Source organism: Chrysemys picta, chromosome 2, assembly GCF_011386835.1.
Source record: "Chrysemys picta bellii isolate R12L10 chromosome 2, ASM1138683v2, whole genome shotgun sequence".
Taxonomy (NCBI): domain Eukaryota; kingdom Metazoa; phylum Chordata; order Testudines; family Emydidae; genus Chrysemys; species Chrysemys picta.
This window is the reverse complement of record NC_088792.1, coordinates 288,834,158-288,851,171: the sequence shown is the minus strand read 5'-3', so window position 1 is coordinate 288,851,171 and position 17,014 is coordinate 288,834,158. Positions and strand designations below refer to the sequence as shown.

At 62.3% G+C, this 17,014-nt stretch overlaps 2 protein-coding genes across 3 annotated transcripts in view; both read right to left on the bottom strand.

Annotated features, from left to right (window-relative positions):
- Positions 1-249: 249 nt before the first annotated feature.
- On the bottom strand, positions 250-7,804 carry TMEM249 (transmembrane protein 249). The gene is made up of 6 exons (XM_065582490.1): positions 7,790-7,804; positions 3,195-3,351; positions 1,981-2,165; positions 1,599-1,887; positions 1,422-1,507; positions 250-466 (listed from the first exon to the last, which is right to left on the bottom strand). The coding sequence occupies exons 1-6, from the start codon at positions 7,802-7,804 to the stop codon at positions 335-337; spliced, it is 864 nt and encodes a 287-aa protein (XP_065438562.1). The 3' UTR covers positions 250-334.
- Positions 7,805-8,883: 1,079 nt separating this feature from the next.
- The window catches only part of FBXL6 (F-box and leucine rich repeat protein 6), a 14,123-nt gene continuing 5,992 nt past the window's right edge, over positions 8,884-17,014 (bottom strand). For both annotated transcript variants that reach the window (XM_065582261.1, XM_005291131.5), the window contains exons 3-10: positions 16,232-16,390; positions 15,946-16,009; positions 15,422-15,553; positions 14,766-14,873; positions 14,122-14,235; positions 12,187-12,418; positions 9,806-10,046; positions 8,884-9,328 (exon numbers count right to left, since the gene is read on the bottom strand). In XM_065582261.1, the coding sequence (XP_065438333.1) occupies positions 9,160-9,328; positions 9,806-10,046; positions 12,187-12,418; positions 14,122-14,235; positions 14,766-14,873; positions 15,422-15,553; positions 15,946-16,009; positions 16,232-16,390 (1,219 nt within the window). In that variant the 3' untranslated portion in view covers positions 8,884-9,159. The remainder of the gene's footprint in view (positions 9,329-9,805; positions 10,047-12,186; positions 12,419-14,121; positions 14,236-14,765; positions 14,874-15,421; positions 15,554-15,945; positions 16,010-16,231; positions 16,391-17,014) is intronic.

Below are 17,014 nucleotides of genomic sequence, written 5' to 3'. Positions count from 1 at the left end.
GCAGGGCCAGTCGCCCAGGGACTGACGTGGGAGGCGCCCGCCCGCCCCCCGAGGAGGGACCGAGGTGCCCAGGCTGCCTCCCGTGGCCCCCCACGTCCCCACTCAAGGGCCAGTCGCGGAGGGGCTGTGGGGCTGGGAGGGGTGAGACTCAGCAGCAGAGTGGGGGGGGGATCAGGGTGGGCACCAGGACTAGGGACGGGGCAAAGCCCCAGCGGATATGCTGCAGGGGCCGCCCCCATCCCAGGCCCAGAGCGGGTGGGACCAGCAGGGCCCCCCAGTGCAAACAGCTGTGAGCAGAGCGGGAGGCGGAGCTTTACTGGGGCGCTGCCCCCCCTCACACCTGCAGCTCCTCGTCCCGCTCCAGCGGGGGCCGGTGGCGGATCACATGGCGCGTGGACACATCCAGGTAGTCGAAGTAGTTGAGTTTCAGCTTGCGCGCGATCCGCCTTCCCAGGAACTCCATGTGCTGGGGGCGACAGGGAGGGTGGGGGGCATGAGGCCAGGGCAGGTGCCCAGGGGCAGCGGGGGGGGGAGCGTGCCTGTGGGGCGGGGACAGGAGGCCAGGCAAGGGGATCCGGATGGAGATGGGCGGGCCCCCACCAAGCACCTGCCCCACCCTGGAAGGGGCCACTCAGCCTCCATGGCCCTTTCACTGACTGGCCTTGCCATGGGGCCTGGGAACATGAGCTCCCCCAAGCACCCACACACAGACACACTAGTCCTGAGAGAGCCCCTGCTCCAAAGCAGCCTCCCGGCCTGTCGACAACCTGTGCAAACTCACAGCAAAGGGGCTGGGCTAGCAAGGGCTGCGGGTCGGGAGTGAGGGGCACCGGCAGAGCTGGGGGGACCCAGGGCTGGGCTAGCAAGGGACTGCGGGTCGGGAGTGAGGGGCACTGGCAGAGCTGGGGGTGGGGGAGTCCAGGGCTGGGCTAGCAAGGGCTGCGGGTCGGGAGTGAGGGGCACCGGCAGAGCTGGGGGGACCCAGGGCTGGGCTAGCAGGGGCTGCGGGTCAGGACTGAGGGGCACCGGCAGAGCTGGGGGGACCCAAGGCTGGGATAGCAAGGGGCTGCGGGTCGGGAGTGAGGGGCACCGGCAGAGCTGTGGGGGACCCAGGGCTGGGCTAGCAGGGAGCTGCGGGTCGGGAGAGAGGGCACTGGCAGAGCTGTGGGTGGGGGACCCAGGGCTGGGCTAGCAGGGGGCTGTGGGTCGGGAGTGAGGGGCACTGGCAGAGCTGGGGGACCCAGGGCTGGGCTAGCAGGGCTGCGGGTCGGGATGGTGGGGCTCTCTCTGATCTCTCAGGTTCACGGCGGGCTCATGGCTGCAGTGGTGACATGCGCCAGGCACAGCATGTGGGCTCCAGCGTGGTGCCCGGCACGGCCCCCTGCCATGCCGGGAGGGCAGGGCCAGGCCAGGTTGCTCACCTCGTACTGATCCGACAGGCTGGCCAGGGTCAGCACCTCCAGCCCGTGGCCGTTGATGATGAGGCTGTAGAAGCGTTTCCCGTAGGCTGCAGGACAGGCCGGAGGCAGCTGGTGAGGGGCGAGAGTCCCGTGGGGTGGGGGGACGACGGACACCCTCTCCCCGGGCAGGGGCCGTACCGTCCGTCTGGGCCATCAGCCGGACGTAGATCTGGTGCAGGGGCCCCTCCTCCCACAGCCGCCTCTTGATGTAGATCTGGTAGCAGCCCCGGGCGTGGTTGATGACCAGGTGCCGCTTGTGCATGGAGCTGAGGAACAGCCAGAACCCGACCAGGATCCCGTAGACGAAGAAGCCGGAGTAATCCTGGGAGACCTGCAGGGATGGACCCGGGAGCCAAGACCCAGAGCCCGGGGGGGGCAAGCGAGCTAGAGGCACCTGCTGGTCCTGGCTCCCCGGCTGGGGAAGTAGCTGGAGGACCCAGGGGGAGGGGTCCCCAGTTACCTAGAACCCACCCGGGGGACGGGGGGGAATGGAAACGACACCCTTTGCCCGGCCCAGTACCAGCCCCTGGGGCCCAGCCGGGGTGAGGACACGGGGCTGGCGTGGGGCTGTGGGGCACGGCCTGGGACCAGCCAGGGGCTCTCCTACCTTCTCACTCTTCAAGTAGAAGACCCCGCCCAGGACACAGAGCAGGAAGATCAGGGCCCCCTTCCACAGCGTGTCCTTGTAATACTCCATGACGAACACTGGGGGGCGATAGAGAGACCTCAGCATGGGGCCGGGGCCAGGACCCAAACCCCACCTCCCCCGTGCTGGTCAGCAAGGCCCAGGGCAATCACCACACTGGGGGGAACCTGGGGCTGCCCCAGAGAGGCCAGCAGCAAGACTCAAACCTGGGACCTTCAGTTCTAAGACCGGCCCACTCTGTCCCCGGAGCCACATAGCCGAGCGTACAATAGGAGCACGTGGCAGCAGGCTCTTCCCTTTGGCGTGTGCCGGTCTGTGTAAGGGGCCACGGGCACCCGCACGTAGGCAGTGAGTTCCACGGGGCAGGCAGAATGCCAGCGGGTTCCGGAGCAAGGGAGCAGAGGCAGCACATTTGTGGGTTCCAGATCACATTCTGGAGCAGGGAAGGCAGACAAGTGCCGGTTCCAGAATGGACTCTGCAGTATATAATGCAGAACTCTTGCTGGCTCTGGAGTAGGAAGACAGAACAATTGTGAGTTCTGGAGTGGGGAAGGCAGAACCTCTGTGGGGTCTGCAGTAGTTTCTGGAGGAGAACAGACAGAAGCAGGTTCCAGATCAGGTTCTGGAGTGCAGGAGCCAGCATGGCGGTGAGTTCTAGAGTGGGTTCTGGAACGGGGAGGACAGACAATTGCTGTTTCAGAGGGGGGAAAGAGGAGTGTTTGCAAGCTCTGGAGCAGGGGAGGCTGTCTGGGTGTGGAGCTGGGAGGGCAACATTTGCTAGTTTTGGAGTGGGTTCTGGAGCAGGGAAGGCAGGAGGCTTGTGGATTCTGGAGTGGGGCAGGTTGAACATTTGTAGGTTCTGGAGCGGGGTGTGCAGAACATTAGTGGGTACCAGAGCAGGTTCTGGAGTGCAGAAGGTGGTTTCAGGGCCCCTCTTCACCACACTCCCACCCAATGATACTGCATCAGACACATCCTCCTGTGGGCATCTCAAACACCTCCAGGAGCTTCGGGTGACGTGGGACCATGTACCCTGAAGCCCTCCAGGGCCCAAGTTCCTGGGCCTGGTGCCGGGGCGTGCTCCTCACCATTGGGCTGCTGCACCTGGAAGGGGTAATGCGTGTTCTGCTGCAGCCTGCGTGCCAGGCTCCTCTCCACGTCGAAGAAGGTGAGGTTCCAAAGCACGAAGGCGCCTCGCAGCATGGCTGCTCCTGGGAGGTGGGCGTCCGCCCACACCGACAGGGGCTGCCGAGGGAAGGGCGAGGAGCCGTCAGTCAGCAGGGAAACGCACCCTGTGCTACATACAGCCAACCCTGGAATTCATCAGGCCCATGTCAGCAATGGGGAAACTAAGGCACAGAGCTGGGACGTGCCTCAACCAAAGTCACCCAGTGAGTCGGTGGCAGAGCTGGGAATAGACCCAAGAAGCCAAGTCCCAAGTTAATATCCCATGTTGCCATCCGGGAGGATCCCAAAGGGCTCCATAGACTCTGTCCACAGCCACCACTTCCCTGACCACTGATATGCAGCCACCTCTGGGGCTGTAACACCACCCAGCAGGAGGGGCAGGATAAGCCCCAATCTACTTGACAATACGGGGGGAACTGAGAGGCAGAATGGAATCACCGCGCTGGGCTTTGGCCAGGACATCGGGGGGATCTCAAAGGACCACAAGCAGTCAGGGCCTCAGTGAAAAGCGCTTCCAGCAGCAAGTACCCCTAGCATTGCTGACAGCAACCCAGCCCGAGCCGGTACGAGCTGAGACCGTCACAGCCCCAGCTCTGTACCCAGGCCCCCACAGCACAGAGCCCCCCGGTCCCAGCACTTGCCAAGTCGCCTGGCCCATTGTCAGCTCCCCCTACCTGCAGGAGCTGGGGAGTCCCGGCTGGGGAACAGCGGGTCAGCGAAGACCGATTCGAGGGCCTTGTCTGTGGCAAGGGAGGCTCAACGGCAGGGCCCTTGCGGGGGGCGGGGGGCACGGAGTGCACTGCTGCGCCATGGCAACCGGCCCCTGTGGGCTCTAGAACAGGCGGACGGAGTTCTAGAGAACCCAGGATCCCGTTTCCAGGGCAACAGCGCTCAGGGAAGGGCGGTGCCAAAGCAGGCCGTGTCCCCAGCCCCATGCACCAGGCCCTAAAGAAGGGCCTGGGAGTGCAGGGGGCTTGGGAGGGACTAGCACCAAGACATTGGGCAACCTTCACATTGGCCTGCGGGGCAACCTGGCTCCAGCTGGCCCCCCGTGCTTCCCCCTCCGGCTCCTAGGGAGCCTGGCCTTTAAAAGCCAGGACCTCCTGGCTAAGCTCTCAGCTGCCAACATCTCAGCGGGCAGGTCCCAGGCACCGGCTAGGGCCAGGCCAAACAGCAGCTGTTGAGCACCCCTTACTCTGGGGGGAACTCTGCACCCCTGCGCATGCGTAGAATTCATGGCCAGTGCAGAATTTGTTTTCCTCGCAGAAAATGCAGTTCTGCTTGAGACGTGCTGCAGTTCTGCCTTTCTCCCACCAGAGGCTGCCGTGGCGCCAGAACAGACAGGAACAGCTGACCGCGGTCGCATTCATCACAGCACCCCGCCCACAGAGCCAGGGTAGGAGGCACAGGATGGGGAGGGGGGCAGAGAGTCGTGCACACAGGGTTTCTGGGGGGTCACAGAAGCTAGTGGGGTGACAGCATTGAGCCAGGGGCTGTGTGGGACTGCAGGGCCACCTGGGGATAGGGGCAGCCCGGGTCTGCATGGGGGAAGCTCCCCAGCCCCCTAACAATCCCTCCACCCCCCCGCAAATCTGTTCCATACTTCTCCCACCCACACCCAATACCCAACACCCCTCCAGGTTCACTCCGAGGCTGCTTCCCCCTCCCTCAGCTCCTCCGTTACCCCTGACTCCCCCATCTTTGCACTGCTTCTGGGAGTGCAGGAAATACCATTCTGTATTGTAGTTTAAATGAATTACTCAGAGTTCTCTACTAATATGCCTAGTAAGGAATCTATTTGTCAAAAAACATTTTCTGAATCTTTTTTTGTTGTCTGCATTGTTACAGACACACTTGGTGACAGGTATTTTGAAATAAGTGACCAAAATAATTGAACTGGTGTGATTATGGTGTGTTATTTTGAAAAATAAAATATACAGAATTTGAAAATATTGTGCGCAGAATTTTTGATTTTCTGGGCGCAGAATTCCCCTGGGGCCGGTAACCCCAGGTGGCTGGTAACCCCGGGGCTGGTAACCCCAGGGCCGGTAACTCCGGGTGGCTGGTAACTCCGGGGCCGGTAACCCCAGGGCCGGTAACCCTGGGTGGCTGGTAACCCCGGGGCCGGTAAACCCGGGTGGCTGGTAACTCCAGAGCCGGTAACCCCAGGGCCGGTAACCTCGGGTGGCTGGTAACCCTGGGGCCGGTAACCCCAGGACCGGTAACCCCAGGTGGCTGGTAACTCTGGGGCCAGTAACCCCAGGGCCGGTGACGCCGGGTGGCTGGTAACTCCGGGGCCGGTAACCCCAGGGCCGGTAACCCCGGGTGGCTGGTAACCCCGGGGCCGGTAAACCCGGGTGGCTGGTAACCCCGGAGCTGGTAACCCCAGGGCCGGTAACCCCAGGGCCGGTGACGCCGGGTGGCTGGTAACTCCGGGGCCGGTAACCCCAGGGCCGGTAACCCCGGGTGGCTGGTAACTCTGGGGCCGGTAACCCCGGGTGGCTGGTAACTCCGGGGCCGGTAACCCCGGGTGGCTGGTAACTCCGGGGCCGGTAACCCCAGGGCCGGTAACCCCGGGTGGCTGGTAACTCTGGGGCCGGTAACCCCAGGGCCGGTAACCCCGGGTGGCTGGTAACTCTGGGGCCAGTAACCCCAGGGCCGGTGACCCCGGGTGGCTGAAGCCGGGAGCCGAGACCTATCCCCTGTGACGGGAAGGGAAAGCTCACTTAGCCCATCCCTTAGTGAGTTGAAGGGCTCACGGGTCCCCAGGCCGCTGGGGAGGCTGGAGGGGTGGCCAGTGGGCCCTGCTCTTGGCCTGTTCTGCGTAGGCTCACTGGAGCTGAGCACCTGCCAGGCCTGGGTCCATTCTTGGGCGAGCTGGGCCATTGCTTCCTTTCTCCCGGGCCCGGGGCCAAGCTGAGCTGGCATCACATACAACCCCTCAACCCTGGCCCGTCGCCCACTGCCCAATTGGCCTTGGCTCTTTGCCCCCAGAGTGTGGCTGGGCCTTGCAGAGATCACAAGCCTCTCGTCCCAGCAATGTGTGTTTGACGCTGGACGCCCCTCCCGAGTGCCGCCCGCCTGGTCTCCTCTCAGCCCTGTAGAGCAGCTGTTCTGGGGAGCCCATCACAGCCCAGTCTGCTGGCAGGGCACAAGACCCAGGTGGCCGGAAGAGGGTGAAGCAAGGTCCTCAGAAGCCCCCCAGTGCAGGGGAGATCAGGGAAACACAGCTGGGCCCAGCGGGGGGCATCCCCCGATGCCCACTAGGGGAACGTTGTGGTGACTTGCTTGGCCAGGTCGTCTGGGAGCCAGACCCACTGAGAAGGGGAGGCCCTTGGTGGAAGCTGCACTCTGCCTAGCCACTGGGGGAGCAGAGATACCAGACCAGAGGCAAGATGTGGGTCTTTCACACCCCGAGCGCCACCGCTGGGTCCTATAGATGGGGGGGGGGAGGGGGGCTCAGCCAGACCCAGGAGTCCCAGGCACGTGTACAACCCCTGCGTAGGGTTCTTAATGTTCTAATCCCTGAAAACCGAACATCCCTGCCCCACCCCTTCCCCGAGGCCCTGCCCCTGCTCCCCCCAGCCCCCAGGACTCACCTGCCACCTGCAGAGCTGGGTTGAGAGGAGGTGATGTGGAGCCCACCCAATCGGGGCTTGGTGGGGGGGGGGGGTTGGTCCCTGGAGCGAGGAGCTGGGGAGCGGAATTGGGGCTCGGTGTGGGGGGGGCAGTCCCTGGAGCAAGGGGCTGGGGAGGGGAATCAGGGCACAGCGAGGGGGGTGGTCGGTCTCTGGAGCAAGGGGATGGGGAGGGGAATCGGGGCACGGCGGGAAGGGTCAGTCCCTGGAGCGAGGAGCCAGGGAAACGGAGGCACAGTGACAGGGGGGTCAGTCCCTGGAGCGAGGGAATCGGGGCACGGTGGGGGGAGGGGGTCGGTCCCTGGAGTGAGGGGCTGGGGAGGGGAATTGAGGCACAGCAGGTGGGGGGGGGGTCAGTCCCTGGAGCGAGGGGCTGGGGAAGGGAATTGGGGCACAGTGGGGGAAGGGGGTCATTCCCTGGAGCGAGGGCTGGGGAAATCGAGGCACAACTGGGGGGGGGGGTTGGTCCCTGGAGCGAGGGGCGGGAGGGAAATCAAGACACAGTGGCAGGGGGGGTCAGTCCCTGGAGCAAGGGGCTGGGGAGGTTGGTCCCTAGAGCGAGGGCTGGGGAAATCGAGGCACAGCTGGGGGGGGGCAGACCCTGCCCACACAGCTCCGGCAGGTACTTTGGAGCCCAGTCCGGGCGCAGCCAGTTCGGTCAGGCCGGGGCGGGAAGAGCAGCATCCGCCGAACAGACCCACGGCTCCAGGCCCCAGCAGCAGCTGCTCTTCCCGCCCCCAGGTGGCGGAAGCCGGTTACTGCAGGTAACTGGACTTTTAACATCCCGCCAGCTGTGCTGCCAGCTTCCCTTCTCGAGCAGATGTTCGGGTCGAAAACCGGCGCCCTGGGAACCCCACCCCTGTATCCGCCATCGTCTCAATACCTCACGGAAGGGGCGAGTGGGGTCAGACCTGGCTGGCTGCCGTGGTCACGGCCAGAGGTTTGGAGGGGAAAGAACTTGCGAGGGACGCGATGTGCAGGGTCCTGCCTTTCGCACCTGTCACCCGAGCAGGCAGGTGTGAGCTCTCGCAGGCCACGCTGAGAACAAGGGACAGCCGTGGAGACAGACTGGCCTGGCCGGAGAACCCAGGCGAGCTCCTGGAAGAGGAGGCGCTGGGCTCAGAGCCACGCGCCTGTGCCTATCTAAGCAGCAGAAGTGGTTCTCCATTACAGGACAGACTTTGTCGGGGGAGGGGGAAGGTGTCTGGTGACCAGTGGGCCCCAGCTGCACGGACTGGCCTGGGGGCGAGAAATCCCCTATGACAGGACAGGAACTTGCTAACAAGTGTCGACTTTTGATTGCGTCTTTTGTTTTTCGCTTGCCTGGAACCTTACGTTTCCAACCCCTTCTACTGGCTTTCATCTGAATCTCGGCTGAAGCTCTGTTAAAGAAACTTCGGTTTGGTTTCTCGAGAAATCTTCAGGCCTGGTGCTCAGGAGAGTGACGAACTGGGGCACTGTGTCCATGGAGGCAGCGGATCTGGGTGCACTGCAGGTGTCCAGAAGACGGGGACTGGGCCCTCGGGTATAACGAGGCGGGTGTGTAAATTGCTAGCCTGTATAAAGGAGTGGGGCTGGGGAATTTCCCTGGGAGGGGGCGCACACGGGGCTCCCTCCCGCTATGAGCCGGTGGTAGCGATTCACCCCAGAAACCCTGACAAGTGCCACAACCCAGCCTAGGAATTCAGCTCAGGAGAGGCCTGGGCCAGAGAAGTGTTGTGTGTGTCCTGGGGTCCCCCAAGCCTCCCGAAGGCCCTGGTGGAGAAACACCCCTTCCCCTGAGAAGCTGGGTTACAAAAGCTATGTGGTTGCTGGAATCCACTGGGCTTGGTGGCCTGCAGCTCCCCACTCCTCCTCCCCAGGGCTCTGACTCCCTGCCAGGCTGCAGCAGCGGGCAAGTCCCTCCCTGCACGGTGAGCGCCAGGCCCCGGGGACAGAGCCACGAATTCCCTGCAGGAACAGCCCTTTATTCGCCGCACAGTAAAACACTGACAAATCCAAGAGGAATGTCATACAGAAAGGGGGCGCTATCAAAATGGGGAGCGGGGAACCAGGCACGGCTGCTCCTCCCGGGGGAACAGGCTGCCTGCGGCTACAGCACCAGGTGGGTGCCCAGGTCCCAGGTGCCACCCACGCTGCCAGGAACGTCCCAGCGAAACCCCAGCCCCTGGCACTCAGCCTGTGCGTAGGTTGCTCCGGGCGCAGGCCTGCGGAGGTGCTGGTGTCATTACGACGTATCCTCTGCAGCCGCCGGCTCGTCGGCGCTGGCCAGCAGCTTGCTCAAGCACTGGTGGATGTCATCCTGGCCCCGATACACCCTCTTCATGCCCCGGGGCAGGTAGCGGCAGGACGACAGGTTGAGGTAGCTCAGGGCAGGACAGCTGATGATCAGGGCACTGTGGGGAAGCAGAAATGCCTCGAATTGCATCCCTCGGCTACCTGGGGCTTCCCCCTAGATTTAGCACGTGGGGCGGCAGATCCAGCGCGGAGCGGAGCCATGGGGGGAGGCTGAAGGAGGCAAGGGGCCGGCCCACATGCCAGTGGTGGCACAAGAGAAGGTGGGAGGCCACGTGGGAGCTGAGCAGAAGGGCCCAGCCAGGAAGAGGCGGCGCAGCGGGACAGGGGAAGAGCCAAGCAGGGCCGCAGTGCGGAAGGAGAGCGGGGCAGTGAAGGGACTCGGGGTGCGGAGGCCGGCGTAGCAGGAGAGGCTGGTTTGGGGGGAGAGGAGGCTGCAGCAGCCACGCAGAGAGTCAGTTACACACAGCAGCTCTCCGGCGAGAGGGAGGCTTTGCAGCTCAGGTCCCCGAGGGGAACGCAGCCATGGCCGGCGAGCACCAAGCCTGGCTGCCCGCAGCCCCTCTGCTGGCACTCACCTGACAGTGCTCACGGTGACCTTGGTCCCGGTCAGGTTGAGGGATCGCAGGGCTGCCCGGCTGCTGCCCTGCCCAAAGGCGGCCATGGCGCACTCCAGGTCGTGCTCGCTGAACCTCTGCCCTGCCAGATCGAGCTCCTGCAGGCTGTGGTGCCACTTCCAGGTGAGCAGATGGCTGCCCTCTGAGGGCAGGAGCAGGTGGTTATTGCTGCAGTACAGGCCCAAGTACAGCTGCTCTAGATCTGGGGTGCAGAGAGAGATACGACGTTACTCGAGATAGTTCAGGCCCAGGCACTGCGGGAGTTCCAAAGGGACCTCACAAAGCCGGGGGACGGGGCAGCAGACTGGCAGATGAAATTCAATGTGGATAAATGCGAAGTAACGCACCTTGGAAAGCATCATCCCAACTCTACATATAAAATGATGGGGTCTAAATGAGCTGTTACCACTCAAGAGAGTGATCTTGGGGGGAGGGATAGTTCAGTGGTTTGAGCATTGCCCTGCTAAACCCAGGGTTGTGAGTTCAGTCCTTGAGGGGGCCACTTAGGGATCTGGGGCAAAATCAGAACTTGGTCCTGCTAGTGAAGGCAGGGGGCTGGACTCAATGACCTTTCAAGGTCCTGTCCAGTTCTAGGAGATCTCCATTAATTTATTTTAAAAATTTAATTGTGGCTAGTTCTCTGGAAACACCCACTCAGTGTGCAGCGGCAGTCAAACAAGGTAACAGAATGTTAGGAACCATTAGGAAAGGGATGGATAATATGACAGTAAATATAATGCCTCTATATAAATCCTTGGTTCACCCACACCTTGAATATGGCGTGTAGTTCTGGTTGCCCCAACCCAAAAAAGATACATTAGAAATGGAGAAGGTTCAGAGAAGGACAACAAAGATGATCAAGGGTATGGAATGGCTTCCGTATGAGGAGAGATTGATAAGACTGGGACTGTTCAGCTTGGGAAAGAGACGACTAAGGGGGGATACGATAGAAGTCTATAAAATCTTGACTGGTGTGGAGAAGGGGAATAAGGACGTGTTATTTAACAGGCTGCAGGTTTAAAACGAACAGAAGTAGTTTTTCACACAACGCACAGTCAGTCTGTGGAACTCTTTGCCAGGGGATGTTGTGAAGGCCAAGACCATAACAGGGTTCAATAAAGAACTAGGTAAGTTCCTGGAGAATAGGACTATTAATGGCTATTAGCCAAGCTGGGCAGGGATGCAGCCCCATGATCACCTGAGACATCTGACTGCCAGAAGCTAGGAGTAGACCATGGGGGATGGATCACTTGGGATTCCCTGTTCTGTTCACTCCCTCTGGGGCGCCTGGCATTGGCCACTGTCGGAGGACAGGCTACAGGGCTGGATGGACCTTTGCTCTGACCCAGTACTTACGTTCTTATAAGATGGGGGGTTGCTTTAGAATAACTATATCCTCTCCCATTTCCACAGCACCAGGCACCCCAGTGGGCCTTGCCACGTTTACAATGGTGTCAGCTGTGCTCAGGGCACAGGGCTGGGAGCCGGGACTCTACACCAGGGGCGGGCAAACTTCTTGGCCTGAGGGCCACATCGGGTTTCCGAAATTGTATGGAGGGCCGGTTAGGGGAGGCTGTGCCTCCCCAAACAGCCAGGCATGGCCTGGCCCCCGCCCCCTATCCGACCCTCCCGCGTCTCACCCCCTGACAGCCCCCCCGGGACTCCTGTCCCATCCAACCCCCCCGTCCCCTGTCCCCTGACCGCCCTGCCCCTTCCAACCCCTCCTCTCCTTCCTGACTTCCCCATCCAACCACCTCTTCTCCCTGACCCTGACTGCCCCCTGCCACCCCATCCAACCCCACCTCCTTCCTGACTTCCTCCGGGGACCCCTGCCCCCATTCAACCCCCCTGTTCCCCACCCTCTGACCGCCCCAACCTTTATCCACACTCCCGCCCACCACCCTGAACTCCCCTGCCCTCTATCCAACCCCCCCGCTCCCTGTCCCCTTACCGTGCTGCCTGGAGCACCGGTGGCTGGCGGCGCTACAGCCGCGCCGCCCAGAGCACCAGGACAGGGAGCCGCGCCGCCCGGCTACAGCCAGCCACGCCACCGTGCAGCACAGAGCTCCGAGTCAGCTGCCCGGCAAGAACTCGCAGCCCCGCCGCCCAGAGCATTGCACCAGCGGCGCAGTGAGTGAGGCTGCAGGGGAGGTGGAACAGCAGGGGAGGGGCCAGGAGCTCAGGGGCCGGGCAGGAGGGTCCCACGAGCCGCATGTGCTACACATTAGGCTCAGGGCCTCACCAGGAGGCAGAAAGACTGTCCCTAGCTGCACCAGATGCACCTGTCCTCCACACGAGACACCCGCCTCCTCCTCCACAGAGAGGGGGACTCCAAGGCTCACCAGGGCACGGCAGCTCCTGCAGCCCCTTGGGTGTCACGCGGAAGCAGCCACGCAGATCCAGGACCCGCAGCCTGGTGGAGGCCTGCAGGATCTTCTGCAGGACGCCGTCACTGATAAAGGAATAAGAGGTGGAGGCCAGGCACAGCTCCTCTAGCTGAGGGAAGCCCAAGGAGGTGGGGACGAACCGAGGGCTTGGCTTCGGGGACCAGACCACATTGAGCAGACGCAGCACCTGGAAGGGAAACAGATGGGGGCAGAAATGACCCACCAACCCCAGACAACAACCTCCCAATCAGCTGACAAGTTCTGGGGCTGGAGCACCCACGGGGAAAAATTGGGGGGTGCTCAGCACCCACCGGCAGCTCCCCGCTCCCCCGCCCAGCTCACCTCCGCCTCCTCCCGAGTGCGCCGCATGCCCGCTTTTTCCCCCTAGCTCCCAGCGCTTGCGCCGCAAAACAGCTGTTTTGCGTGGCTGGGAGGGAGGGGGAGGAACGCGGTGTGCTCGGGGAAGAGGCCGGTCCGGGGCCGGGATTTGGGGAAGGGGTCCAATAGGGGCGGGGAGGGGGCGGGGACTTTGGGGAAGGGGTTAGAATGGGGCAGGGGAGGGAAAGGGTGGAGTCGGGGCAGGGCCAAGGGGGCGCAAGCACTTACCGGCGCCAGGGAAAGTTCGTGCCTATGGGCAGGAGCAACCCCTGGCCTGCTCCACTCAGGGCTGCTTTAAAGAGTAGGCAGCAAACATTGACCAGGTGCAGCTCCTGATGCGCTACAGTGCACCCCAGGGAAACTACAAATCCCAGCATGCAATGCAGCCAAATGCACTGCATGCTGGGAACAGCAGTACCCTTGGACTATAGCTGTCTCTATTCCATGCATGTACACCGTGCCCATCATGGGGACAGGAGGGCACAGGAGGATTAAAACAGCCAGTGCAGATCAACCCTCCCTGCCTGCCTCCCATGGGGTGACGGACCCCTGCTCCAGGCGCAAATCAGAAGACAGAGGGAACAAAGAGATCCTGCACTGCGTCCTAGACCTGGCTTGGACAGGCTCAAGCAGTAGGCAGGAAGGGGTTCCCCTGAGGACACCCTGAAGTCCTGTCCCAGAAGGGAGCTGCAATGGGCAGAGTGGGAGAGGTGACCCCTGAGACAGCCAGGCTGCTCAGGGCCTTCTGGAAGCGAACCAGGCCCTGGATGTGCACTGGGAAGGCACATGCCAGCGCTGTGCACAGCTCCAATAAAACCGGCCCTGCCCTGGGCAGCGTGCACCACAATCGTCTGAGCTGCGTCTGCCGAGATGCCCAGGGAAACTGGAGGAGGGGTGAGCCACAGACATGACGTCACTGGCACACACTGCTGGGATGGGCAGAGCTCCGGACATGGGCGAGGGTCTAGGGAAGAAGCAAGTCTCTAGGAGGGATCTGAAGGGGTGCCTGGTACCTAGGGTTTGGGAGGTCTCCCACCAGCAGGGGGCAGCGTGGGAGAGGGCAAGGCAATGCACGGCCATAAAGCAATGCCAGGTCATGCAGGCATCGCCTGCTGAAAAGCAGCTGCCTAGCTGGGAATGCCTGCGAGCCCTTCACCCAGGGATTGCCCAGCCTCTCCAGAGGGAGAAAGCACCCAGCGGCAGGGGACGCCCTCAGGTGTCAGGAGACCTCTCCTGGCTGCAGGGGCACACTGGGCGAGCGCACTGCATCGAACCGAGCACCATTTGCCGCCATGGGTGGCCACACAAGCTGCCAAGGCGGGGGGGGGACGCAGATCGACCAGGGAAGGGGCAGGAGAACGAACCGACCTGAGCTTCCGGGAAGCCTGTGAAACCAGAAGGAATAAGCTAGCATTGGAGCTGCAGGGTGGCCAAGGGTTCCCAGGGTGGGGGAGCGGAGCGAGGGAGATCAGAGGAGGAGCGGGAGAGGAGGGAAGGAGAGCTCGCGGGTACCTGCAGCTGCCGGCAGGCTGTCTGCAGCGGCTCTATTGAGAGCTGGAGGTGCTGGCTGCTCTGCCCGATCTCCGTGTTCACCTCCAGGAGCTGCAGCCCAAGGCAGCAACCGCTCTGCAGAGGGGCGACAGGTTCAGAGAATGAGGCACTCCCTGCTGATCGGTCGGGCCCCACGCCCACCCGCCTTGCTGAACCTTCCCAGTGTGACCCAAGACAGCCTGGAACAGCAGCCCTGAGAGGTACGATCTGTCCTGTTCATCCCAATGGAGTGTTAACTCTGAAACCTAATGATGCCATGTGAGCTGCTAACCATGTCACAGCTGAGCAGAGCTGCCAGAAAGAGGAATGATTCCAATGGAAATCTGACACTGACTCAATGGCATCTCATTTCAGAGTTGGGAATGGGGAGCGCCCGGCTTGTGGGCAGAGCCTGGGGAAGCACCACTCCCAATTCAACCCCTGCCTCTTGTTGTTCCAGTCTCAGCAGAAGCAGCTTCCTGGGTCTCATAAGCCTCTGTCGAAGAAGGCTCAGAAACTGTCCCATCCCACGTACATATGGTGCAGTCCAGCTCTGACAGGGAACACTCGGGTAAGGCCAGCGCCTCTACAACTCCCCATCCCCCGGCGGCCTTTGCCAGGCTTACCGAGAGCGTGGCGATGATGGCATTCATTTGGCTGCTGTACGTCAGCCAGAGCTGCCGGATCCGAGAGCCAGCGGCCTCCAGAAAGCTCACCACAGCTGAGGAGTCAACCTGGAACAAAGCAGAGGCCACCCAGCGAGGGGTTACCACCCAGCACGTGGCAGCCAGACGCCATGCACCGCCCGCAAAGCTGTCTGAGGAGATGCTGGCTAATTAGCCACAGAAAAAACTCCATGGCTGTACACAGCTGTTGGCTACAGCAGATTAGGCGAGCAATCCTGGGACGGGATAAGGGGCTCGTCAGGCATGTCTGGGAGGGGGCTGGGCGCTGTCCCAGCCAATGGAGTTGACAGTCTCAGCGCAGGCCCGGTGGGTTTGACTGGCTGTAGCTCAGTGTTCTCACGTTCCTAGGGGACCAGAGGGCTGGCAGATGGCTCCTTTCTGGCAGGGCACACAGTGCTCCCCTGGGGGGCTGGGCAGGATGGGCCTTACAACACATTTCCTAGCCTCGCCCCCCCCCCCGCAGGTAGCAATAGTGATGTGGCTGCAGCATCGCCCCGCAGGATGGCCCCCTTGTATTTCTGGGAGGGCCTTAGGGGCTCCCCGGCCTAAACTGACCCCGTCTCCCTTCAGCTCAGCAGAGCCCCGCACACCCCTACCTGGGAATTCTGCAGGTTTAAGCTTTCCAGCCGGGGGCAGCATTCGGCCAGTGCACTCAGGGACTTGGTGGTCACTCCACTGCAGTGGGTCAGCTTGAGGGAAACGAGAAGGGGGCAGGACTCCGCAAGGGCCTGTAACGAGAGAGGGTGGTGAGCCAGCCAGCCCTGCCAGCCCACGAGCAGACCCTGTAAAAGGCGGGCTACACGCAGGCTGGGTTCGCCACCTCGCTCCAATTAAATTCCCTGTGAGGAAGATGATTCTGCTCTCAGTGCTGACAGAGGCTGCGTGACTGACAGCAGAGAGGGCCCGAAACGCGGAGCCTGAGGGCTGGATATCCTTTGCTCTTTGTGCCACTGGCTCTTAGTCGCAGAAGGCCGCCTGTTCTCAGAGCTACGGCTACATCCATCCAAACCCAGGGATCGGAGTGGGCTGGCCGGCGTCCCAGGGCAGAAGGGCATTGCCCCTGGGGAGCAGTCACCAAGGATGGCAGAATATCACGCCAAACTGACCCCTGCCGTCTCACCTGCAGGACAACGGGCACGTGGCTCTTCCAGTGACAAAGAGCAAAGTCCCGGAGAAGTGAAAACCTGCACGGAGGAAAGAGAGAGTTAATCTGCCTGCCGAGCCAGCCTGCATCCAGCCGTCCTGCGAGAGGGCAGTATAAAGGGGGAGGGGGAGGGGCAGCGCAGTGTCCAGCCCCTAAGGGGAGCTGGAGTGGGAAGGAATGTGGGGGTCACACAGCAGGAGAGGGCCAAGGCATGTGTCATGCACAGGGGATAGGACACCCCCCTCTAGAGCGCAGCACCCACCTGTTCAGGGCCAGCCACTCCATCGTGCCAAGGATTCTCTTCTCGGTCTGGGGAGGCTGCTTTGTGCCAGGCTCCACCCAGCAGAAGCCGATTGACACCTTCTGCCACAGCACGGGATTGGAGGCTGCCCCGTACCACAGCCGGCACACACGAGCCACCCTGGGGATGGAGACAGCCGTCACTGCAATGGCACATGCCCGGTGAGACACGTAGCGGAGCCATCTCAGCACAGCGGGCCCCCAGGGGCCCACCGCCAGCAGGGGAGAGCCCAGCTAATGGTCAGGCAGAGCTTTTCAGGTGGGTCAGACCCCTTCCCTCAGCCCTTCCGCCCGAGTCTGTGACCCAATACAGCAATGAGCGTCGCTGGGAGCCCCCTGGAAATGCCCCTCAGGCTGGAGTGGTGGCAGAACAGGCCGCATGTGGGCCAGGGCCGGCTCCAGGGTTTGGGCCGCCCCAAGCAGCCAAAAAAAAAAAAAAAAAAAAAAAGCCGCGATTGCGATCTGCGGCGGAAGGTCCTTCGCTCCGAGCCGGAGTGAGGGACCGTCTGCCGAATTGCCGCCGACTAGCTGGACGTGCCGCCCCTCTCCGGAGTGGCTGCCCCAAGCACCTGCTTGACAAGCTGGTGCCTGGAGCCGGCCCTGATGTGGGCTCTAGGGCCACTGCCCATGGAGAGTCAGTGATGCACACACTCCGTGACTGTCACTGGCCACCCATTATAATCCACCAGGCCCACCTCAAGGCCTTGCTCTTGGGCTTTCAAACCTTGCACATTATAGGGCCAGC

Excerpts from the sequence above, each read along its gene's own strand:
- TMEM249 (XM_065582490.1), bottom strand. Across the intron at positions 2,166-3,194 it reads CCAGGTGCAGCAGCCCAATG|TGTTCGTCATGGAGTATTAC; the intron begins GTGAGGAGCACG and ends ATCGCCCCCCAG. Across the intron at positions 1,888-1,980 it reads CGGCTGGGCCCCAGGGGCTG|CTACTTCCCCAGCCGGGGAG; the intron begins GTACTGGGCCGG and ends TGGGTCCTCCAG.